This window comes from Falco cherrug, chromosome 6 (genome assembly GCF_023634085.1).
Source record: "Falco cherrug isolate bFalChe1 chromosome 6, bFalChe1.pri, whole genome shotgun sequence".
Classification (NCBI taxonomy): domain Eukaryota; kingdom Metazoa; phylum Chordata; class Aves; order Falconiformes; family Falconidae; genus Falco; species Falco cherrug.
The window spans coordinates 49,172,718-49,198,398 of NC_073702.1; the positions used below are offsets into that span (position 1 = coordinate 49,172,718).

Genomic DNA, 25,681 nt, shown 5'->3' on the forward strand with positions numbered 1-25,681 from the left:
TGGAACACTTGGAGCAAGAGTTCTGTTTCTGTTTTTACCTTTTTATTTTAAAGGGAATGAAGACAAGCTTTTAACGCAGAGAACACATTTAAGGAAAAAGTTGGTATGTTGTTGCTGTTCTTTTCTACTTGCCGAAGATGCCATGAATAATGAAACATCACTTTTTAAACTTTTTTTTATATATGTATACATAAGGAGGGCTTGACAGGGAGGTGTTGTTTGTGTCGTTGTGTTTTTTTGATGATTTTTTTTTTTTTAATGAAACGTTTTTATAGTCTTATCTAAACTGTTTTTGCTGAAGTTTGGTGGTTTTTTTTTGAAGTGCCAGGGAACAGAGCTTCCAGTAGTCTCAGCTCTTAAGAGGTGCTGTTAGTGTCCAGACGTTTACGTTACCCAATAAAAATCCCTGTATCCTCTTTCTGTGGCTTATGTTTTGTTTCATAGGTGTGTGTGATATCAACATTATACTAGTTTCTCCTGATTCACTCAGTGTTTCTAAGAAAGCAAAGTAGATAAGTTATGAAAGTCTGATAGCAAATTTATCTGATAGCAAAAAAATAAGAAAAAACTAACAAGTCTTCCTTAATCTGTATGGGTGCAAAAACTGAGATGAACATGTTTTGATTTCCTTTGTCTCTACTAAGGAATTTTGTGCATGGAATTTTCCTTCCTTTCATTTCAAATGTCAGAAATATACAGAATATTTATCTGTTTTCCATGCTTCTCACTGAGCTACTTGCCGCTTAAGGTTTATAAAGAGAAGTCTGTTTCTGTCTTTTCTGTTCTATCATCCATTGCAGGCAGTTCAGTTTGTCCTTTTTATGCCCAGAATTTTCAGATTTTTTTAACTGCTGAAGTTTATTAGGAACATAAGATTGTAAAGTATTAGCTAACCTCTAAAATACCATGTTGCTGTTTATCTGTGGTTTGAGAAGTAAAAGGACATTTGAGGGTCCACAGCCTGTTTTTCTTATTCATGAGGCTAACCTTGCTCCTCATTGGGAAATATATACAGAATGCAGATTTATGCATTCAGGAAGTACTTCGGTTTTACTAAAGTAGCCAATGACAAGTTTGGGCTGTGTTCTGGCTTAAATTCTACATTTTCACCTTCTGCCCATTGAAATAAGTTGTTGCAGAAATACGCAAATCCAACATCAGCATCTGACCCTTTGTTGATTTATTTTAATCATCTAATTCTTACTTCACTAATATCTGTTTAATTCCTCTTGAAACCAACAGCTGATATTGTGTCTACATCAAAATATTTTATCTTGCACAAAAAAATTCCAATTCTGTCTGAAACTAGACTGTGAGAATCTGGAAGCAGAAACCATTTCTTTTTGAGCATAAAGAAAAGATAAATTTACGTTATGGCCAGACAAATTATTATTTTTGTTCTTGTTTTAGAATGGTGTAAAGTTTACATGTACTTATATATTCCTTTACTTATTCTGAAACTGATGTGGCATTTGTACCATAGAAAAAGAACGTTACTAATAAATAGATAGTTTGGAAAAAAGGTAGAGAGTGCCCTTCTTTCTTCTAGGGTGGTGTGTGGAGACAGTATGCGTTTCTGTCCCATCACTTCTTAATCAATGTGTTCTTACAGCATTTTAACCCTTTCTACAGTTGTTTTGTTTACTGAGAGAAATAGCTGGGAAGCATTTGCGTAGGCAATATCAATCTGAAAATTTTATAAAGACTAGAAAACTAAGGTTTGCTGCCTTTTTTTTTTTTTTTTTTTTTGTTTCTCAGCTCCAGAGGAAAAGGATGCAATTAAAGGACACTATGAAAAACTCATGGATGCTTATGGATGCTTAGGAGAGCTTCAGCTTAAAAGTGGTAAGTGACCATCTCTGTGACTGAGATTATAAAATGCTCAGACCATGCTGAACAACAAGTAGCTGAAGTTGCTCGGTTCGTTAACTTGTGAGAGCTAACTGCACCTTGTTATGTACAGTCCGAAAAAGGTCTATTTATTTTTCTGTGCTGTGCCAAAAACATATCACTAAATGATAGTCTAAGAATTTTGGATTTTTTTTCTCACTTTTGTTTTGTCTTAACATTCTTAGCTGCCTGAAGGTAATTGCTGGGTTTTTTTCCCTACCACATTTGATGAAGGCAAGCTATGATTTACTTTTTTGTGAAGGATTATGTTTAAACACTGATTAATCATGGTTATCTGAGACTGCAGTTCCACAGACTGCCAGTACTTGTTATAATGCCCAATTGCCTTTAACTGGATATTTCACATGTATAAGGATTTGCAGAAGCAGCCCTTTAACTTCAACTAGTATATAGTGAATATATATTGTCATTGCTGTAAATTTCTATACAGTTTGGGAATCTTGCTTTAGCAAAGGACTTGCTGTTACACTGCCTACAGGAATGTTAATGGAAATAGCATGTTTTACAAAGAGAACTGCAGTCGCTGATTTGAAGGTAATAGTACCTTACGTGGCAGTCTTCAAATTCACTAATGAAAAAGATGCATTAAAGCAAAAAGCAGTATATGCCTTGTTCCCTTAGTCTTCTTATGGTAAGCCTTAATTTTGACTTATAGGAATTAAAAGTCTGTTTTCTATATAACTCGATGCTTGGTCAAGGAGTCTGCCAAAGGCAGTGGTGGTGTGAGCACTGCTGTATTTAGACCACTAGATGTAAGTGCATCTTTTTGCAGCCTGCTTACCATTTTATGGCTTGAGAAATATGACTTGAGATTATTCTGAAAAGGTGACTGCAATCTGAAAGATTTCTGTGTCATAATTTAAAACTGTAGGCCCATCTATTCTTTTAAAATTAATGTGGGCTTTTTGTTTGTTTTTGTTTCTTGTGGAGTTAATTAGGCATTTCTATGGAGATTAATATATATTTGTTAATGTAATTAAAAAAGGAGGGCTTGTGATTAGTTTTTTTTGGCGCTTGGACCTGGTTTTCTTCATAGAAGTCTAATGAATCCTGTTGTAGTAGTAAAGGAATGTAGCTATTGAATTCATGCTACAGATGAGTGTATGTGATGGGAACTAAATATATCCAGTTTTAGTTTTCATATTAAGAGGTGAATGATTTAAAATGAGGTGTGAAATATTCTCAGCCTTATTTTTTTCTCTTTTATGCTTTTATTACTGTGTTTCCCGTGTCGTTATTTCTTTTTGAACAACGCCTGTGTACCTTTACTGCCCTTAAGTGTGAGGCTTTCCTCTCTGAGCTTTGTCACTACGCCTCTGTCATATTCTAGCATTAAATTACAAGTCCTGGTACAGGACTTCCTTTGCAATGAATTGTTAAAATTTTTATTAGTAAAATTTGGATTTAAAAGTTAAATACTGGAGGGAAACTTCTAATTGTGATTGAGTGGAAAGTCAAGAGAGTCATGCTGTAATGGTACACAAAAGTAAGCAAACATTTTCTGCTGCTGAACATGTTTAAAAAGCAAAGATGATTGCACATCTGCCATCTCGCCATTCAACAGGTAGCCCAGGTCTTTCACAGTCTCAGCTAGATATTCTGTCTTACATATAAGTAAATTCCATCCCTTTAGCTTACATAAAAGATTAACACTAGAAAAGAATTGCATTGGGTTTGTGTTGCAAGGTTTTGGTAGCAGGGGGGCTACAGGCGTGGTTTCTGTGAGATGCTTCTAGAAGCTTCCCCTGTATCCAGTGGGGCCAATGCCAGCCGGCTGCAAGATGGACCTGCTGCTGGTCAAGGCTGAGCCCATTAGTGGTGGTGGTAGCACCTCTGGGATAACATATTTCAGATTGGGGAAAAAAACCTGCACAACTGCAGCTGGAGAAGAGAGGAGTGAGAGTATGTGAGAGAAACGACTCTGCAGACACCCAGGTCAGTGAAGAAGGAGGGGGAGTAGGTGCTTCAGCTGTCAGAGTAGACATGGTGAGGCAGGCTGTCCACCTGCAGCCCATGGAGGGCCCCATGCCAAGCAGAGGGATGCCCAAAGGAGGCTGTGACCCTGTGGGAAGCTCATGCTGGAGCAGGGTTGGCTGGAGCAGGGCTGCTGGCAGGGCTTGTGACCCTGCGGGGGACCCACCCTGGAGCAGTCTGTGCCTGAAGGACGGCACCCCATCGGGGGGACCCCACGCTGGAGCAGTTCATGAAGAACTGCAGCCCACGGGAAGGGCTCACGTTGGAGGAGTTCGTGGGGGACTGTCCCCTGTGGGAGGGACCCCAGGCTGGAGCAGGGCAGAGTGTGAGGAGCCTCCTGCCCCAGAGACAGTGTGTGATGGACTGACCGCAGCCCCATTCCCCGACCCCTGCGCCGCTGGTGGGGAGGGGGGAGAGAAAATGGGGAGCGAAGTTAAGCCTGGGAAGAAGGAAGGGGTGGGGGGAAGGCGTTTTTAAAATTTGGTTGTATTTCTTATTACCCTCTTCTGATTTGATTGGTAATAAATTAAATTAATTTCCCCAAGTGAAGTCTGTTTTGCACGTGACAGTAATCAGTGAGTGAACTTTCCCCATCCTTATCTTGACCCATGAGCCTTTTGTTATATTTTCTCTCCCCGTCCAGCTGAGGAGCGGGAGTGATAGAGTAGCTTTGGTGGGTTGTCCAGCCAGGGTCAACCCACCACAGGAATGCAGTGTAACTTTTTTTCTTTTTTATATAATGTATTTTAGCAGCTGCAAACAAGGGCATAATAGGCCCGCTCTTCACTAAGCACCAGTGATCACATAGACTTTGTTCAGGAGTATCAGTATTTTTTTTCATAGTACTAGAAACCTGCAAACCATAAGAACTAAATTAACTGTAACTATTTGTGAAAGTAGATTCCACTGGAATTTTAAGAGTGTATTTGTAGGGAAGAAGGGGAGGGGTTTTTTTCAAGACTTGAAAGATATCTCTGAGCACTTTAATTAATCTGTAAATATCACTACTTAGGAATCCAAATAAATCACATTGTATGCCTGCCAAAGTAGATCGTGCTTTTCACAAGAAAGTAGATGTAATATATGAAACTGACTTGCAAAGTTAATGTTTCCCACCAGTAATAACATTCATTTCTATGTACTTACGTCTGTTAACATGACTCACTAAGTTCTTCTGCTTTCTTTTGTGAGATGGATGGCAGCAGAATGAATTGCACAGTGTTTCTGAGCTGTACCTCAGCCAAGATTTTGCTGCCGGAGAAGTTCTAGCAGTGGCAAATACATCTTAAGCAAAGTGTTAAAAGATCTGGTTTTGCAGTGTTTGGTTTAGACACTGTGATGTCAGAAAGGGGTGCATATATGAGGTAATGTTTTGACACCATCATCACATAGGTTGTTTACTTTAGTACAGCTGCTGTATTTGGGGAGGCATTTTGAGTTCATTTGACTGTGTATATACTCCTGCTCTCGCACATATGCAATGTGTACTTGAAAGGAAGAAGTTTCAAAGGCAAAAAGGACAACGAAGTACCTGTTTTCTATTCCTTTTGAACATTTCTTAACAATGTAATTGTATTTAGAAGAGGGAGAAAAGGAGTATCTCTGAGACTAAAACTGTAGTTTGGAGAATCTTGTGTTCTTTTCGTAATTCTGCAATAGACTTTCTCAGAGATTTTCAGCTAGATTGTTAGAATCTGCTCCCCTGCTGTGTTCTGTTGCTAATTATGAAGGCAGACAAGAGGCAAAAATACCTTGCAAATTGTTTTTCAGTAGACTATAAAGTGAAGTGGAGGTGTGTGTGGAGTGGTGATGGAACATTAAGACAATGGCATGACTGTGTTGGAATAGACAAAGAGCAAAAGCCAAAGCGAAGTAATTTTTAAAAAGAAAAGGCAGTCTTGAGTGAAATATTTACAGTTAAGAAGGACAAAGTAAGAACTGAGTATTGTCTCCTTTTCACTGCAGCTCATAATAGGCAACACTAAACTCATCCCATAAACTGCAGGGGAACCAATTACTTTGACAATTACTAGACAGGTTAAATACAGAAACTGCAGCTTATTATGGTAGGGTGTGACGTACCAGAGCTACATTTCCTGTTCAGCTTGGATTAAAGCAGTTGGTTTCACAAGACCTTTTGAAAAAATGGAAGCAAGTTAGTTAGTTTTGTCTTGTTTCTATGCCAAATATTCTCCATCATCTGCCTCTCTTGTGCAACCTGATAAAAGGGCGTTCAGCACATATCGCTGTGAGCAACATATTTCTTACATTTCTTTGAAAGTGTTCTTTACAGACGATTGTGGTGATTTATATATGTGTAGGGCATATAGATATGTGTGTGTGATATATGTGGGACAAAATAATAATCTTGGTCACAGTTTATACCACATTTATACCCATCTGTCTGAGATCGAAATTTAGTCAACAAGCTTTGAAAGAATTTTTTTTTCCTTTAGTACTGTGGGTCTTGGTTTTTCATAGATATGTTGCTGTAGAATGTATGGCCAGTAAGGAACACTTCACTTCTTGCTCTAAAATTATTTCAGAGATTTCTTTAAAGCATTCCAGATTGCATCACAAGGAAATGAGGGATATTTCTACAGCTGTGATCTTCAATTGCAGTCCTTATGTTCCTAAATCACTTTCATCTGTCTATAAAGTTTAGAAAGGCTAATATGAAGCAGGATTGTACATTAAACTACTTGTAAAACATAAAGAAAAAAAATAAATCTTTGTTTTCCAAGGTGGGGGGTCTGGTAAATAGTCTGCAGCTGATGTGGTTGTTGGTACAAAGTGAAATATAAGAGCCAGACCTGGAGCCTTGATCACTTTGCAGGAAAAAGTTTTCAATTTTTGTGGGGTTGCTTTTTATTGGCCTTAACGCTGGCCCCATTCACCACGCACTTTGCAGCTGTCAGCTTCCTGTGACTGTACTGCACATGAAGTCAAGGGAAAGTTACCATGATTTTTCCACCCAGTACTTCCATTAATTACTTTTTTTGATGAGAACTGTTGGGCTCCTGTTCCAAGAACTAAGACTGGAGTTTGTCCTGACCCCTACTGCAGATATACATGGAGCTCCTGAGAGCGGGGAGCCTCCATAGGCTGGCTGCAGTGGTAGTACTGGCAGGGCCACTGACTGATTAGTTCTCCCTTTGATCTTGAGGATGCACTGCCAGCATTTTAAAACTCATCTTCCTGGCTTATTTGAGCTTACATTTAGGAATGACTGCTTACTTCATGGCTTTAGTATTTTTTTTCCATGTTGCTGTTGATGGTCTGGGCAGAAGAAACATAAATACCTTGAATACTGTTCAGCTCCTTTCAAAAGTTGTAAGCCTGTAGTATGCTTCCTGCTGCTGCTGCCAGGTGGACTTGACTGGACTATCTGATGCTTTTTTGTTGTGATTGGTGCTAGTCTGGAACTTCCAAGAGCTACTTGCATAAAAACACTTTCACTGGAAACGTAAAAGGAGCAGTATCTTTAATATAATTACAGATTTGGAAATGGTAGTGAGCTGCAGTTTTGAAAAGTTAAGGGTGCCGGGATTATTGGAGTAGTCCTGATTGTTTTAAGGGGAAATACCTTCTAGCTTTAAGGAATGTCTAGGTTTCAATTCGATCTATTGAAGTTGTGGTATTTTCACAGTTTGCTCAGCAAAACCAATTTAATTCTAAAAACCTTTTTTTTTTTTTTTTCTTGTGCCATCATGGTGTTACAAATCCACCTACCATAGGAAATTCCATGTTGTGTTGATAGCAGGATTTTTTTGTTTGTTTGGGTGGGTTGGGTTTTTGTTCTTTTTTGTTTGTTTGTGTTTTTTTTTTTTTTTTGTTTGGGTTTTTGTTTGGTTTTTTGGGTAAACAAGGAATGCAACTTCTTGCATTCTTTTGTGAGATTTACTGGATAATAAAAATGATTTATCTAGGAACTAAAAGAGCGGTTTAATAACTTTTTGTCAGCTAAAAATGTTATTTCCCTTGAAATGAATGAGCAATTACCAAGTAACTTAGTATCTGCAGTTTGTAGAAATTGAGAAAGTTGATTTTAATTTTTATAAAAATTACTTGCTCCAGTAGCATCCTGATTGAAACAATATCAGCAATTTCTACCCTTAAATTTAAGTGCATTTAATTAGGGTTGTGGTTGATACAGCTGTTTTCATGTTAACTATCTATTTTCAACAGGAAAGATTATGGCTTGCTGACATTTACATACCATAAAAGAAACCACACTGACTTTTTAAAGTTTATCTTTAGAAGGGGCTGATTTTTTGCTTTAATATATCCATAATGATAATCAGACTTTCAGTGACTGGCGAGTAAGAAGCAGCAGCATTTTTCCTCTGGTTGGTAGTGTTAGGTTTTTGCTGTGTTAGGTACTATTTGGATATGTAATGCTTTCTTTATTCCTTGGAATAGCATTTTCAGTCTGAGAAAATGTCTAAGTGAAAGCATGAGTAGAGGTAGTACAGTCAGCTTTTCCATCACAAACTTGTCCAATGTAGTTATCAATATATTTAAAAATAATGGTACCCTGACTTGAGGTGAAGCTATGAGAAAAAAGGTTTGGGATTGAAAGAAAAGATTCCCAGACATAAATTGATGTTTCTGGCAAAGAAGGAAAGATGAGGAAAGCTTTGTTTCACTGTGTATAGTTGTATGGCTTAGTAGTGGGTAATTTTTTCAACCTTAATGGAGCCATGGCTAAGAGACAAATAGCAGAGTAGTGTTTCGGTAGCATTAATTCTGCTGTGTGAGGTTCTAAAAGAGTGAAGAGCTGACAGGAGCCTTACTTCTGTTAAGGAGCCTGTGGCTACATCTGTGCTGTGAATAAAAATGGGTCAGAGCACAGGCTTGAGTGCTCTCAATAGGATATTGTGATTAGCTTGCTCCCTGTACAAAGAGTGGCATGTGCATCGGGCAAGTATCTTCCTCCAGCAGACACTGCAGTAGTAACCCAGAGCTGATGACCAGGAACACTGTCCAAATACCACCTAGGATGAAGGTGATATCAGGGGACAGGGCCTGGGACTTTCTTCCAATGAGCAGAGTCAGAGATTTGTGTTAAGCTGGGGCTGCGGTGTTGTAGGGTTTCTGCATTCTGGCTGTTTTGTAACATATCCTAAGGGATTTAAGGAAATCAGAGAGGTTAATAGTTGATCTGAAGACCACCTCTGCTCACAGAGCAGTCTAGGAGGACAATGTGGCAAAACAGGCTACCTTTATCAGAGCATTAATATATATTTGTCTCTTTTCTTCCTTTTTCTCCAATTTTCTGGGCTATAAGTGTGAATTCCTTTGCCAGCTTGCCTCTGTTCAAAGGCATTGTGAAAAGTGCATGAAGGCTGCTCTGTAATTCAGAGTACTGTAAAGAGACTTATTCTGTGTGTATGGACTCACTGAATGGTTTGGATTGGAAGGGTTCTTTAAAGATCATCTACTCCAACCTCTCTGCCATTGGCAGGAACATCTTTCACTAGACCAGGTTGCTCAAAGCTCCATCCAACCTGACCTTGAACAGTTCCAGGGATGGGGCATCCACAGTTTCTCTGGGTAACCTGTTCCAGTGTTTCACCGCCTCATTATAAAATATTTCTTCCTTGTATCCAATCTAAACCTACCCTCTTTCAGTCTAAAGCCATTGTCCCTTGTCCTGCCACTACAGGCCCTGGTAAAAAGTCTCTCTCCATCTTTCTTGTAAGCCCCCTTTATATATTGGAAGGTTGCAATGAGGTCTCCCCAGAGCCATCTCTTCTCCAGGCTGAACAACCCCAACTCGGTGGCGTGGTGTTACTGCACAGTGGCAAGAAAGAGTATTACAGCTTCAGAAGCCATCTCCTGATGGCACGGGGACAATGCAGTAGCTTACCTGTGACTACTACTTCTGAGCTCACTAGCTAATGATTTGGGGGAAGCAGAGATGCTGGACCTCTGCATGCATCGACGCGTCTCCCATTTTGAGGATGAGTGGTTGAGTGGAGGAGGTAGTAAAAAGAGTCTAGAGTCTCTGCTAAGGGATAGCAAGTTTCTAGGTAAGGCAAAATGGCGTAGTTTTGATTGGCTTTTCTGTCATGCTTTATTCCTGCTTATTGCCGCCTTAAACTAAATAATTGCTTTGTTTAGATCCAGTTATTTTCCGCTGGTTACAAGCTCCTTGAAGAACAGAACCACAGATAACAAGCCCATTATTACTAAATTTTTGTTCTTTTGGGCTATTTTAACATTGGCTTTCTCGTTCAATCTCTTCTGAACCCTCTAGGAAAGTTTAAGGTCACTGAAGCCAATGAAATTGCTTGTATTCTTTTTCTCAGCATCCCAGCCAGACAGCTCTCAAGAGTCTGTCTCTAGTCATTTTCTGTCCCTGAAGCTGACGGATAGTAAGGCATATTAATAGTGTTTCTGTATATTGCTTCCAAATTCTCATGAGTGAATTTTACTTTGAGTGGGTCAGTTTTGGATGATTTCACCAAAGTCACAGAAGCTATTAGCTATCCTGAGACGGCTAACTCCTCCTAGCCCCTTCTGGAGGCTGCGAGACAGTATTTAGTCAGGTATGAACTACCATGGTGATAACTGATATATCTCCTACTCTTAATCCTTTATAATTATGCACACTATGTGCAAAGGAGTGCAAACTGTCAGGTTTTATGTATTTCTAACCCTCCACTCCAATGTCATCTAGAAAAGTACAGAAGATGTACTTCTTAAAAACACTCAAGAAGGAGAACACAATGTACCCTTGTTACAGAAAGAAATGTGATGAACAGAGCTTTTTAGTAAATGCCACCTACACTGGCCTTTATGCAAAACTGGAGTCAGCAGAACAGAATGAATAAGATCTAATCTCCTACCTTGTCCTGCTATTCCAGTCCCATGTGCCTACGCAAATATTCTGGCCCTGCTGAAAACCACCCCTAACTCAAGTTTCTGTAGCTAGCCTGTGATCTGGAAGCAAGGACTCCCCTGCTGGTGTTTCAGAAAAAAACTAGTTGTTGTGTGAGAGTTGGTCTGCATTTATGGACAGTGGGCCACTGTGGAGGTTGAAGAGTGAGCCCATAAAATGTTCCCTTTTGCTGCCTGAAGCCATACTGTCACAGACTGACACTGTGCCTTTAGCTAACTAGCTTGCTCTTGGGAGGTCAGCTGTTGTTTCTGGTATGCTAGAGCAATAAATCTTGGCTCGTTTCCACCTTTTCTTACTAACTGGAGTGAATAGGATGACATTGTCTCCGTTAGAGGCCAATGTAAGTGAATCAAACAGTTTCTTCCTAGCAAAACCAGTGTTTTCGGAACAATCGTTTACTGTTTTGTAATTACTTTATCATTTCAGAGAGAATGAGCCAAGGTTGAAACCCTGCTGTTAGGAGAGATCTGATTACAGTGGTATTCTCAAGCTTCAAAATTTATCTTTAAGTTTTGATGCCCTGAAGTTCAGCTGCTTCAGGATTTCACACTTTGCTTCACAGCCATGAGAGCTGGAATTCTTTTAGTGATAATTGAGGTTGTCATCTAATCATGTACACTCTTCTGTGACATAAAAAGGAAAGTTTCAGGAACTGATAATACTGGAACTCTCTGAATGGCTGAACCCATCCGGCTTCAGCTGAAGCCAGTAAAAAATCCAAATGCTTCATATCTTTAAAATTCAGAAGTTGGTTGCAAAACCCATAGCGAGGAATACACTTTTACCTTGTAAATGACCAGGCCTTGACCTTCCCCTTCTATCAAATCCAGTTAAAACTGTATGTTCTCTAGGGTGGTGAAATTCGATTTTTGAGTAGTGTCCCAAGACCAAGCTCATTAAACTTCATAAAGCGGGGAAAACCACACTCTAAGGCAGCAAAGAATGGGAGCGTATAAGTATTGTGGAATACTCTGCAATTGCACTCCTTTACCTGCAGTCAAAAGGAACTGAGAAATGTAAAAGAGCATAGTCAGTGTGCTGGGTTGTATTTTTCTTCTGAAGCAAAGATACTGGCCTCTGCTGGAGCCCTGGCAGCATTGCATTTGACAGAACTGATGCGAAACGGCATAGCCTGATTCCACCTGTAACACTTTTGTAACTATCTGTCACCTTCTAGGTAACGCTCGACTGCACTTTCTGGTCCTGGTGACAGGCTGTACGTCAGTGGGAAAAATCCTGGACGCTGAAGTTTACAAAATTACTGCAACAGATTTCTGTCCTCTCCAGGAAGAAACCAAGGAAGAGGAGCGCATTACTGCCTTGAAGAAAATACTGAACTCTGGGATGTTCTATTTCTCCTGGCCTAATGCAGGCTCAAACTTTGACCTGACTGTGCGGGCTCAGAAGCACGGTGATAACCACTATGAATCCGGTAACTCGTTCTTCTGGTTAGTACTGCATGTTACACCAAAGTCTTCTGTCATCCCCACCTGCATCTTATTGGTTGAACATTCTCAGAGGGAAATGAACATATACGTTTCAGGTGCACCTCCTTTAATTTCATTGTCATTTTTACAGGGCTTGTGGCTTTAGTGAAATCATGGTAAACCTGAGTCAAACAAGTAACTTCAGTTTAATTCTAATTAATCTGATAGTGAAATGGAATTCTAATAATGACATTTTGTGGTTTTAAGAAGGAAATACAAGATGAACTGCTCACAGTACAGAAACGTCTTTATGTCATGAATAGTTTCTCTTGCAGTTCTTTTTAATAATTGCTTTAAAAGTTATCTAATAGAAACCTGCACTTGAACTGTTCATAAATCCCATCATCTGTGCTGAAGTATCTTCTGTTTCTTAAAAGTGTATGTGTTTAAAGTCTGTGGTTTAATGTTTCAATAATGTGCCCTAGTTTTTATGTTGAAAACATCAATATTAATATGTTTATGTTTACAGCTCAGTGTAAATTTGAGTTGCACAGAAGGAAACTCCTGTGATACAGTGCTCTCTACTTCTTACTTTCTTGTGCTTATAAAGCAAAGAAAAAGTATTTCTTGTTGTAAGTATTGGTTGAGTGGGAAGGAAAACACACAACGCTGGGTTTTGTCTTCCCTAGGTAGGTTCACCATTGATGTAATTCAGTTTGCTTTACAAGTTCTGGCAGAATGCTTGAATTCCTATTGCCCCTTTTTTTTTCTTTTTTTTCCTTTTTAAACAGAAAGATAGTCACACAGGAAGCATTGCTGTACTGGAAATTCATGAGGGTTATATGATGTAGCTGGAAAATAACTGGCAGAGTTAGATGTGGGTGTGCTGCTAGAACGTGTGATAATTCTTGTGGCCCAAAGTAGGTGAATATTAAATAAGCAGAAAAGTTCATAATGTATGATGAATAAACATAAGAGAGCAGTTCATTCAGGCTAAATAATCTTTCTAGCTGTGATGTGATTTTGACTGGTAAGATGTAGTGTTTTGAACTTCAGTCAGAAGAGGGATACATAAAACTTGCTTTCAACTGTGCTAATTATGCATCCCTTACAAAAAGCTCACCAAGCATGTCAACTTAGACACGTGGCACAAATGAGCTGTGTTCCAGTGACGAAAATCTTATTGTGGTAGTATCCCTTAATTAAGAAAGCAGGTTTTTCTACCTGTGCTGCCTTTTGAAACTTTTCTTCTTGGAAAATAAGTATTTGAACTTCCCTTCTATGCTGGCTAATCTGGAAGTAGCCACGAAAGAGCTTCCATTCTCCTATATGTTGTAGAACAGGGGTGAATGGCAACAACATCACATTTAGGGCAAAAAAGATGTTCCGAAGGAAGTTTTTCTTGAGGCAATTATGTGATACAGAAAATTTCAGACCAAACAATAGATTCTTGAGTAAAGAAATAAGGGATAAATAGTTAGATGATAAGAAGCGTCAGTCAGACCATAGTTATAAGCAAGTTATAAGCAAGACAAACTGCCTGTTAAATGAACTGCAACAAAAAGAATTATACTGGAATTTGTCTAAGTGAGGACTTCCTCTGTGAGTAGAGCTAGGAAAAGGAGGTGGAAGAGATACCAAAATTGTTTAGAGCTGCTTTTTCAGTTACATATTTAGTTTAAAAATGTAAGAATGACTTGCACCTTTTTCAGAGAAATGCTGTACTCTTAGAACAATTCTTCAGGGGTTTTGCTAGATGCAATAACTCTTGTGCAAATCTACTGTTGAGTAATAAATGATCATAAAAGGGATTTTCTTGGCTCTCATCTGTGACTAAAGGCACATTTTGAAAAATGAATTAAGGAAAACCATCATAATAGAAGAGACTAGCATCACTGTTAGTCAGGCATGACAGGTTTTTTGGGGTTGTTAATCTTAAAATAAATTGAAGGTTGAAACAGACATTCTTCTTAATTTTAGTAGCACTTTTTGCAATGTCTCCATTGACCTGTGGCTCCAGTTTCTGCTTGGAAAAATTTTCCTGAAAATCCTGGTGGATTTTAAAGTGGCTCTTTATCCTGTAGTGTATGGTAAGGGCTGGGCGGTACTGTTCAAAAAGTAATCAGCTTGACAGCACTGTAATTTTTGAAGAATATTGCTAAATATAAGTGTATTTCTGGAGCTTAAAGAGGTGTCATTTCCATCTGAATTTATAAGACAGAGATACAAGATACAAGGACAACACCTTGGTGGTAGCTGTTCTACTAAAATTTGCCATGTTCTGTTCATTGTAGTTGTTAACAAGGAATTCTTCCTGATATTTCCTGGGTTTGGATAAAGTAAAGGTACAAATGAAAAGGGGTCCAAAACCATTGATTGCTTAAATCAGTGATTGCTGTGGGATGGCACCCATGCTTATCTGTCTTATTTTATTCAGTAATGTATCTGTGTGTTGTTGAAACTTTCAGGAACCAACTATTGCATGTGCCCTTCAAACACTACCAGGTGAACTGCTCTGACTGGTTGCTGAAAGTGATCTGTGGTGTAGTGGACATTCGCACTGTTTATGCTTCCCACAAGAAGGCGAAAGCCTGCCTCATCTCTCGCATCAGCTGTGAGCAAGCTGGTGTCCGATTTCACATTCGAGGCGTCAATGATGATGGACATGTGTCTAACTTTGTTGAGACAGAGCAGGTAAGCAGATGTATCCGATAGCTTTGAATAATTCAGTCCACTCAAGTTTAATGGGGGCAGAATTTCCCACAAGAATTAAAGGAGTTCAGCAAGTGTTTTCTGTAAGGATATTTAAAATATTATTGCGTGACAGATCTATTTGTTCTTGCCCATTAAGCGTTTCTTTGTGATCTGTTCTTTTTCTGTGCTTCTCACTTTTTCATGCACAGTTTTCACTAATACAAAAGTCTGGCCATTTGATATTGGAGTGAAATATAGACATGGGGTTTTAAACCATTCAGAGAGCACTGTGTGTTAATTCATGCAAAATCAAATCAACATGTGTAACAGTAAGCTCCTCAATCACACAAAATGTGCTTAGAATTATCAGTTATGGGCCCCATGTATTAAACAAAAGAATGTTTTCAAATCTGTTCCAGAATAAACGTCACGCTTCTATACATTCTGCATACATTTTAAAGTACGTTATTTCTGAAATTCATCGTGTTCCCCATGCTATAGAATTTTGAGTCCGCAGTTCCTTTGGAGCAGAGGCACAAAAGAGAATTATTAGCAGAGAATTCAGAGGCTGACGTTAGAGACCAAGCACTGCAGAGAAGAACTGGTTTGAAAGATTTTCTGTAAAGTAATGGTCTCTACATATAATTTCTCTTTCATTCATTTTAAGTATCTCTTGTTAGTCCATACCACCAGGTTTGCTGGGCTAGCCATTGTAAACCCCGTGCACTGCCGTGGCATAACTATGTCTGCACTGATGTAAAAGAATTTCGTTAGGCGTGCTGGGGGTGATTTTCAGCAAATACTAGAGCTGAGGTTTGCTTTTGGCTCTAAGGAAGGGAAGTCACTTAGAATGATACAGAATCTTACGATCATAAATATTCCTGTTCTGAGTTACTCTTGTCGGCCTTATTAGATTGAAGCCATCACTACTTTGTACAGTAAGTTTTTCAGCTATATAATGAGGGAGATTATTAACTTCCTGCCTCACAGGACTTTTGCAGACCTGCGAGGACAACATTTATAGAAGGTAGGTAGTGTATGCTGTGCTATGGTGAAGAAGAGCTCTCAGTGCTCAGGTATGTCATTCTAGTTAAGAGGAAGCTGCCCACCAAAGGAGCTGTGTTCCCTGGGAGTCAAATCATCTTTGGCTAGTAAAGGAAATGGAGAAAAAAACTACCATCTTCTCATAGTCAGGCAAATTCCAGCACAATGCATTTTGGAAGAGGCTTCGCTTGATATTCCCCTTTGCTTTGAGGGGGATTCCCTCCAGGGAGAAGTGGCATGACACAGTTTTTATACATACATGGTAAAACATTCCTTTTTAGCTGATGCCGAGACAAAATATATGGGTGAAATGCATTCAGCAGGCTCCCTTGATTGACACAACCAAACAAAATAACAGAGGCAGCTGGTTTTATTACACATGGTTTGGCTTACTGACTTGAAAGGGAACAAAAAGTAGTGGACCCTGAAGAGTCTGAAATCTGTGCCAGCTGAAATGAGTGCTTTCTTATTAAAGTATAATCACCTTCTCCTTTTTGAATAGAAGTAATGATTACTAGCAGTCAAAACCATCATACAGAAGTGAATGTCTGTATAAGCAGAATACATAAATGGCTGGCAATAGTTTTCAACAAAGGACAAGGATCTGCTCCTAAAACGTGGTTGTTTTCTGTGTTTTCTGAGCAGATCTACAAAACTGTGTGTAGCATAGATTGTTCTTATACTATATAAGTAGGTGGACACACAATGAACGTAGATTGGTTTTGCGATGTTCGTAAGGGGAGGCTGATGAGATATCTCTACACAACACAGTGAGTGTGGCATAGAGATACTTAAGCTAGAGCCATGTCATTACCTGTGCCAGAAGAGTTACAGCTGTGTCATTGTAGGACCGTGCCTGACTACTGCAGGGTGGCATCCCCCCTCAAAAGCGGCCATACTTTAGCACTAGTATCTATCTCCTCATGGCGTTGTGAGAGTTGTAGCAACTCACACTCTGTGCTGTCCTTTCTGTTACCCCACCGCATGAGGCAGGCATGCTTTTAGGCACCTGTTTGTCCAAAATCCATCAATGTTTGGGTACTTTCAAGATTTCCTCTAGGATGTTGCCTTGATGGTGCAGCTTTAACCTCTTTACCTGGTACTGCTAAGGACATATGTAGAGCTACCTTAGACTTGACAGTGCTGCATTGCTCAACAGAACACCTGGAAGAGTTGCAGACTGGTATTGCCCAGTCTGCTGGTGATATTTGGTCCCCAAGACATGCTCAAAGCATGCACAATGTATACATCCGACTTTCTGCTCAGTGGTCAGAGTTCTCATCAGGGATGTGAGTGGCTTTTTGTTCATGTTCCTCCTTTTCCTGGTTTGCCTGCAGTAGACTGGCCTGGCAGCTTTCCACTTAGTGTTCAGGCTTCCACAAATTCTGCTTGTTGGATGCCAGACTTCCCCTGCAGTGCTTGGTCTCTAATGTCAGCCTCTGAATTCTCTGCTAATAATTCTCTTTTGTGCCTCTGCTCCAAAGGAACTGCAAGTAAAGTCCTGCAGCATTTACATCTTTCTAGAAGGTCTGTCAGTGCTCTGGGAGATGCAGATAGGTCTGCTCACTGAAAAGTGGAATTTTCCCCTGGAACTTGGGAACAGAAGAAGGGACATATGCCATTTTAAGTAATATGTTACAGTCTGTTATTTTAGTCGAGTGCCTTCTCACAAGCATTAGTGCAAAGAATGTTACTCAGGATTGAAAGAATGTTCTCTTGCTGAAATGCAGAGGAAAGAAAATGTTAGAAAGGGTTGTCAGCTTTCTTTCAGATCGGTCTCACATTTGTGGCGCTGCACTTAGCAGTGGTCTAATTATGGGAAATACTTCTGCTATCCTGCTCACTAGTTGGGTCAGAAGTAACTCATTCTATTTAATTATATTCCTGGAGTACTTTATGTTGCAAATGATGAGCATGAAGAGTAAGATGCCCTTTGCATCCCAGCAGGAAACGTGAGGATTGGCTCCTGGTGAGTGGCAAAACAGTACTTGGTTGCTAATGCTCCCCTTAGCTGGGGCTGGGTCGGGCTCTTCACAGGAGCCACTGTGCTTTGTTCCAGTTCAGCCAGGGTCTGCTGTGAAGTGCAAGGACTGAAGGCTTTTGAGTGTTTTGCAATTGGATAAGCAAAAGCACAAGAGTGAAATGGTTATAGAGTGAAAGGCTTGAGTAGGTTGAAAATTATAACAAGGGTTTGCAGTTTGAAAGGTTTGTGTGTTTTTGTTTGGCTTTTGTTTTTAAAGGAAAAAAGAAGGTTGCTGTTGCTAATGGTGATAAGCACTAGTTTTACCAAGCTGCATGTCCTAAGAAAGCAAAGTTGGGCTAACCACTGGGATGCCTGAGATCCAGTTCAAGCTGGCATCCACTTACCATTAGGAAGGAAAGGTCCTAGAATAAACTCTCTCCTACTTTCATAGTAGACTACTGACTAATCTCCTATGAGGTAATATCTTGGCTGAATAACATTGTTTCCGTTTGCTGCAGCCTGTACAGTATAATGGCATGCTGGCTGTGTGCTTTCATGGATAAATAGCACCTTAGGATTCTGAAAAGGCAGGACTTTTCCCCCCTTTGTAGGAATTACTTCTAACATTTTTCTGGTTTTAGAAGAGGGAGGAACAATTAGCCTTATCTCCAGGCAGCTCTTTTATGCATAGATGGCATGCTTTTGTCTCCCACCCGGTTAGCCTTGTGGCATTTTAGCTCTGTAGTGACTCATTTTTTTGTGGGCTCACTTAACTGCTGTGACTCATAGTGTTTGAGAAGAAGGGGGGAAAAAGTTAAATATCTCGCTTCACTTTTGCTTTTCAGAAAAAAAAATCTAGTAGTAGATCTTTTAGATATTTGATCCTTTGGCTTGTGTCTTTACAAAGAAAAAATACAAAAATGGCAGGGAACACTTAAGGAAAAACAAAGTACAAAAGGAAGAGAAAAGAGGGCTTTTCTGAAATCCTTCTAATGGTGTACTTCCACATTTGCTGCCAGTATTTTTTAATGGGATGATAGCCTTTTCTACTTGCAGTGTTGCAGTTAATCCTCAAGCAGTTTTAAAATCAGTCTCAGTTTCTCAGTGATAGTTCAAATGTTTCCCTTCACCTTTTCTTCCTCCCCTAGTAATCCCATAAAGTTGAGACTGTATCACATTCTTTTAATTCTTTTCTGCTGATAGCACTGAGAAACAAGCATGCTTTCTTCATTTAGTTTGTGTGCCTGACACTGTTTACATTTCAGCTCCTCCCCCAGTTACCCTCTAAAGAGTTGTGCTAAACTCTTAATATCTTATCATGTGACTTACAGGGAACAACTCTAATTTTCTAAAGATAAATTAATGGTTTCAGTTGTTTTCCCCTTCATGGAACTGTTCAATAAAGAAAATGGAAAACTTGACAAGGCATTGAAAGGAAATGCCATGAATTTGGATTAACCTTCCCTTTCTTCCAGTTTAAGAAAAAAAAAATCAGGCGTGGATTAAGAAAAATGATCCCTATTTCACAATAACTTCTAGACCATGTTGGATAGCTCTCCAGGAGAGGAATGGATGCAATCATGTGGTTAATTTATTTTCTGGATCAAGTTTTAGTATGGCCCCAGGCAGGGCAAAGAGGATTATTTTGGCAAGTATATCCTTGGATCCCATGGTCTGAGCTAAAGGGTCTCATGGAGAGGTATGTTTAGGCCATCTGTTATCCATGCTTTTTATGGGTTGTGTGGCAGAGCTAGGGATCCCAGAAAAAGCCGTGTGAGTATCCATTTCATCATGGACTGCGTCTCTGTGTGCCCCTTGGGTCTGTAATGAATTTTGCCATTTGAAGCTGTGACTGGATAGTTATTTCCTTCTAATGAAGCTTGAGTGATGGAGATTAGTGAATAAATTATTCCAAGCGATGAATGAGTGCAGCATGCTGGGATTAGAACACCAGCTGGTTGACACAGATGTTTGCCTCTCGCTCAGAAGCAGTACCAGTTTCCCTCTTGCTCAGAAGCTTACTATAGCAGTATCTGTGCATGAAGCTTGTGTTACCAGGAAAGGTCCTTGATCACAGGGGCAAGGTCTGGCCCTATGCAACAGAAGAGAAAGATTGAGAAACATCCTTTTGAACTGGCAGTACTATCACCCTTGATCCTGCAGTCAGAGAAAAACCACAAAAAGAGTCTAAGACAACAAAAGTTGAAAGAAAGACATGGTGAATTCTAACAGCAGAAAGTCAGAGGACAAGCAATCTATTATCAAGGCAAAGAGGTCCTCCATATAGGTTAGGTATCCAGTTGCTACTATGCTGTCTGATGGGAAACTGCAGGAAACTGAAAATCTGTCCAGCTAACTGGATTGGATTGTTCTATGTGCCTGATCCTTCGAAATTAACGAAGTAGTCCTGAAGTGTTTTGAGGATTTGGTAGGAATGAACATTCTCCCTGGGGCAAGTAGGCAACAACTTGATGTCATTTGGATGTCATTTTGGATCTTAGACAAAAGATCAATAGTTTAACAAAGCCCAAAGACTTTAGTAGTATGTATCAACCCTAATGACAAAGTATTGTCCAAATTGTAACTGATTGTTGTTGAACTTTTAGAGGAAAACTGGTGTGATCTTCTTGGATGTATTTCTTGTCCATGAGTTAAGGAAAACAGAACAAGAAAATTCTGGAAATAAAGTACTGTTTATTTTTCTTTTAAGTTTCATTTGTTAAAGAACTGTTCATCTTTTGTGTAGTGCCTTAGAATAAGAGAAACGGATCTGGTAGAGGACAGGGTAATAAATTTAAAACCGGAACAACAAGAAAGTGGGACAGATGCGCTTGTACAAAACATGACATTGTGAGCAAAAATGATCAAGGCTTGGAAGAATATGAGAAAAGAATTCTGTACTTATCCATGCATAATGCTGGAATTGCATAAACAATGAAGTTGGAATCTTTTATTTATGAGTGTAATTTTAACATGGATGTATTATCAGTGCTTTTTAAAGATTTTAACAAATGGGGTTTCTTATAGTGTATATGGGTATTAAGATTATGTCCATTCCTGAACTGGAAAGTCTTCTTAATCTGTCTTTAAATGCGCTGACTTAACAAGTCTGCTGGTAGGAAGGCTGTTGCCGCTATTATTGTAAGGTCAAGGGCATACATCATAGAAGGCAATGTGAAGCTCAGGGGTCATGTTGCTTGGAATGGTGACTGAAGGATAGTGAGTATTGCTGAAATTCAGGGAAGATTTGCACAGCTGTAGTGCTTAATGAAATGGTTACAGTCTGTTTAGGAGGGAATGGCTGGCAGAAAAGTAACTTTAATGAGTCTTCCACTCATTAAAAAATACTAGATCTTTTCCAAGTCACTGGCAGCTTGGAAGAAAATAATTTTGCATTCATCGGGGACATGAGAATGAGGTGAGAGGATTGTGAAAGACCACAGAATTGCTCTAGAGAACAGAATGATGAGCCCAGTAAGTGAAAAGAAAAAAATATGTGCTAATGTAGAACTTTCTTGTGAATGACTATATTGGAGAAGCCATGCTCCCAGTTCAAAAACCTCATCTTAATTTCTAGAAGCTACATGGCAAAACGTCAATTTTTGAAATGCCCTATCATCATAGTGGGGGAGCTCTGTATTAGACCTCATCATGACAAGAGGACCCTCCAATGCATCACATCAGGGCATGGGCATCCTGTTTACATCACAGGAATGATCCCAAAATAGTTGGAATTTTTTGGTTTTGTTGTTCAGTTCTCCAAATGGGCAGCTTAATAGAGCAGAAGACAGTTAGAAGAGGTAATGGGTGAAAACCAGTTAATAGAAAATGTGAGTGATAATAGTAACAAACATGTCTTAACTCTTATGATGCTGGATCACTAGTAAGTGGAAATACAAGATCTGTTAGTGCAGAAAGGCAGAAATGTTTGGTCAGTATTTTTCTTCTCTATTTGGCATAAAGAAGACAGGTTATATATTAATGATCTGTAATACTTCCTTTTAAAGTGTAGCTCAGGAAGATGTTAAACTGCAGGCACTAAAATTATCATCATCATCATCTTTTAATCAGAGAATTTGTCTAGAGAATTTGCAGCTGGGACTTCTAAAAGAGCTGGCCAGAGAGATACTTGAGCTGTCTGTCGATTTTTCAGTTAGTTGTAGAAGCAGGAACATTCTGAGAAGAAAAATGATCCTCTGTAGCAAGGTGTTTGAATGGCCAAACTGTACTTCATGTAAAGCTTTGTCTGTTTTTGTCATCATTAGATGTTTCATTTCAACTCATCCATCGCTAAGGTGATGATTGTTGTTGAATTTTGAAGTGAGCCAGTCCTGACTCTTTTTTTTTGGCGTAGATTCAGAACCTGATCCTCATTTAGTAGGAGTCAGGATAACGCTGGCTCTGTCAGTGGAGCTACGTAAATTTGCTTTACCTTAGAATTAGCTCCTCTGGGTACATGACTGTGAGTGAAAAGATGATTCAGTGTTTAGAAGTCACTGACTCATCTTGGTACAACCTGTCTCAAGGGAGGATGTGATAAAGAGGAAGAAAGTGGGCCTGCTCACTCCTCCTGTACTCCAACTGCAGGACAGACGTTTCTGAGCACAGAAGTGCAAAGAAAAGGTGCATCAGTGTGTTGCCATGGTAATTAGCTCTTGCACTCAGGTATTTGCAATGTTTAGAAAACTTTACTGGGAGAGCATGTTTTAGAGCCGCATTAAACTGTGAGGCAAGCTGTGCAAGAAAGCTTCTCTGAGCAACCCCCTGCTGGAATGCAATGGAACAAAGAAGGGTTCTTAATTCATTGGTGTGAGGCTAAAACCATCAAAACCTACAGTTTTGCACTATATTTGGGCTAGCCATCTTTCTAACACTGATACTGTCTCCCTCATAAAGCCACTTACATCTTTCATCTTGGTGAAATGTGAATAGTTGTAAGTGCTCTGCAAAGATATTGTAAAGGTTAGTTAGATAAAACTGGTGACGGAATGTTTAGAGGCTCACCTCTCTGGTGTAGCTATACTTCTTTTCACATGTGTAGCTCTAAAAGTTGTACATTGGTAGTGATTATAAACATGAGAGGTCAAGGTAAATGAAGGCACTTCCCCTGAGCCACCCAGCCAGCACATCTAGTGGCAAATCCAAAAGCACAAAACCCATTAAAGCTGTAGAGTAACCCATTTTCATGTTCTTTTCTATTTTGGGAGCTACTAGCCAGTTGGCAGCAGTTGTGCTAAATGATACCATGCGGTTAGAGAAGCAGCTACCTGGATGACCTGGATACTGTTCCTCCACAGGGCTGCAGAAGACTCATTGTCATGCATGAGATAACAGAGATGTGTATCATGTATCCCCCGTGGAAAACAGCCAGGATTCCACTGCTAAGTATAGGCCAGGGGAGTGAGCGGGGCTTTGCACAGTTGCTCTGTGGTCGTACTGAATCTGAAGATAGTACCTTTTGTGCGAAGTTAACATATAATGTAACGCTTTGCTCAGGGGCTGGTAGACGGGGAAGGTGAAGGGGGAAATTGGTCTTTGTACTTCACATAGATTTGACTCAAATCTAACAGCTTGTTAGCAGTGATCATAACACATACAAAGGGAGAGTTTGAGGTCTGGTTAGGGAAGGAAATGGAGAGTCTGGAAGCTCTCACTGTAAGCCTCCTGGAAAAGATGTAGTTCACATGCTGTCCACTGTATCTCAGGATGGGAGTGGCAAAGCTGCTGGTTTCACTGAGATTTATTTGGACACTGACAAGGCACAACAGGCAGTGAAAGAAGAAATAGTAAATAAAGCAAGAGATAAGCTTATCCCACACCTGACATTACCCATCATCGGTCACAAGGAGCAATGACATTTTGCACAGTTAAATTTTGTGAGAGACGGAGGGAGCTGGTCTTCCTGAGTGCCTCCACCAGTAGATCAAATCCATCTTCATTGTGGATGAACGATTCCTTTCTTCTTGTCAGTGGTGGTGTTTTAAATTTTCTTTCATTTCTGGTGAGTAGTGAATTGAATCTGCTGCAATGACATGAAAGAAAATATGCTCTGCTTTGTTCCACTGCCTGTGAGACTATGGAAAAGTGACTGAGCAGTAAGTGGATACAGTGAGATACATGGTTTACTTTTTTTTTTAACCCTTTGAGTTCAGTGTCTTAAACTGTCACCTGATGAAGGGGTCACAGACTGATAGGTCTAACTGCAGAACTCCTTCCCTTTGTTTTATTTTTGCAGACAATTTACTTGGATGATGACGTGTCTTCCTTTGTGCAGATCAGAGGTTCTGTTCCACTGTTTTGGGAGCAACTGGGGCTTCAGGTAAATAAAAATCAAAAAGCCTACCTTACTTATCTCTCTGGCTTTTTATAATTTAGAACTTACATGAAATTTTTTTTTTAAATGAACTGCAAAGCTCATCCCGTGAAAATGCTGAGCTCTTTAATTTTAGGTTTACCTTGTAGGAAGTTTTGTGTGTTTAGATAAACAGAAGTAAACCAGGCAAATGTCTATGGTTCATTTTAACATTTTCATGTGCCTCTACAGGGAATTGTTTGTAAGGCACTGTGTCCTAACATCCTAAACTGAAGTATTTTTAGCAGTATTTTCAATTTAATTTGGAATAAGCTTTCCTTCTGAAATGCCTGGTTGGCTTGATGATATTGACCTCCACAATAAAATGGGAGTATCTAGGGATACTAGGAGCTTTGTAAGAGCATGTTACCTTGAAAAAAAAGTATAATGTCTGGATGGTATGTTTGCTAAATTTCAGTCAAAAGGGTGATGATAATCTAATCTGATCATCTTGCAAGACAGAGATGCAGGGTTTCATCAGGATATCATTGCATCATGCCTAGCTGGTTACATATGGTTTGTGACTTACAGTTTGTATAGTTACAAGCTGAAATAAGAATCATCCTAGCATTGCATTCTCTTAACAGAGGGGTAAGCAACTGGGGTAAGTATGCACATACTTGCATATGTAAGTTAGTGTAGACAATACATAGTATAATGGTTTTTAAAAATACTTTTAAAGATTATTTGATACTTTTTTTATCATTAAGTTTAGCACCTAGGTACCATTCAGAACTACTGGATGTAGCCCAAAAGGATGATGGATAAAGGGTCTGTGTTGTCTGTCAGCACCATCCAGTGCAATACTTGCTTCCTTTTATAAAGCTGGTCTGCCTGTATGGTTGTGCACACCTGCCCATGGTGTAGCTTTATCCAGCACTGTTATTCCATGTATTATGAAGCCATAGAGCTTTTCCCCAAGTATTTTTGGCTAGTGGGTAGCATCTCTGGTTAAACAGAATTTTCATCTTTTTAGTAGGAACACAGGCTGCTTTTTTGCCTAATCTGTCTTAGGTTATGCAGTTTTCATTTATGCTGGTGAATACTCATAACTCTTATTCCTTGGATGTGAGTGTGCTGGCACTGGTGTTAGAAACAATTACAGAAACCAACCTCATGAAAAACGAAGGAAGATGACGAAGTACAGGAAACAATGCATGATCCTATAAATAATTAGCAGTGTGGTTTTGGGAGAGAAAAGAAGCCCTCTGCATACTGTTATAACAGTAACTAGCATTCAAAAGGAGCTTGAGGCTGCTGTTGTTGACATCCATATTAAAAGTCCTATTAGACTGATGGCACAGAATTTCATCCTTCATATTTTCAAAGGACTGGTTCTGATGCTTTTTAGTTTCTGTAAATAGTGAAAGATGAAAGAACTTGGGACACACAACCCATGGAACTGGCAT

At 39.5% G+C, this 25,681-nt stretch overlaps 1 protein-coding gene across 5 annotated transcripts in view; it reads left to right on the top strand.

Annotated features, from left to right (window-relative positions):
• SYNJ2 (synaptojanin 2) overlaps window positions 1–25,681 on the top strand; it is a 71,814-nt gene that overhangs the window by 9,025 nt on the left and 37,108 nt on the right. For 2 of the 5 annotated variants that reach the window (XM_055714352.1, XM_055714351.1), the window contains exons 2-5: window positions 1,759–1,845; window positions 11,970–12,240; window positions 14,688–14,913; window positions 24,156–24,239. In XM_055714352.1, the coding sequence (XP_055570327.1) occupies window positions 1,759–1,845; window positions 11,970–12,240; window positions 14,688–14,913; window positions 24,156–24,239 (668 nt within the window). Of the gene's footprint in view, window positions 1–1,758; window positions 1,846–11,969; window positions 12,336–14,687; window positions 14,914–24,155; window positions 24,240–25,681 lie in introns of those variants that run through there. The other 3 variants (XM_055714353.1, XM_055714355.1, XM_055714354.1) reach the window with 3 other exon arrangements.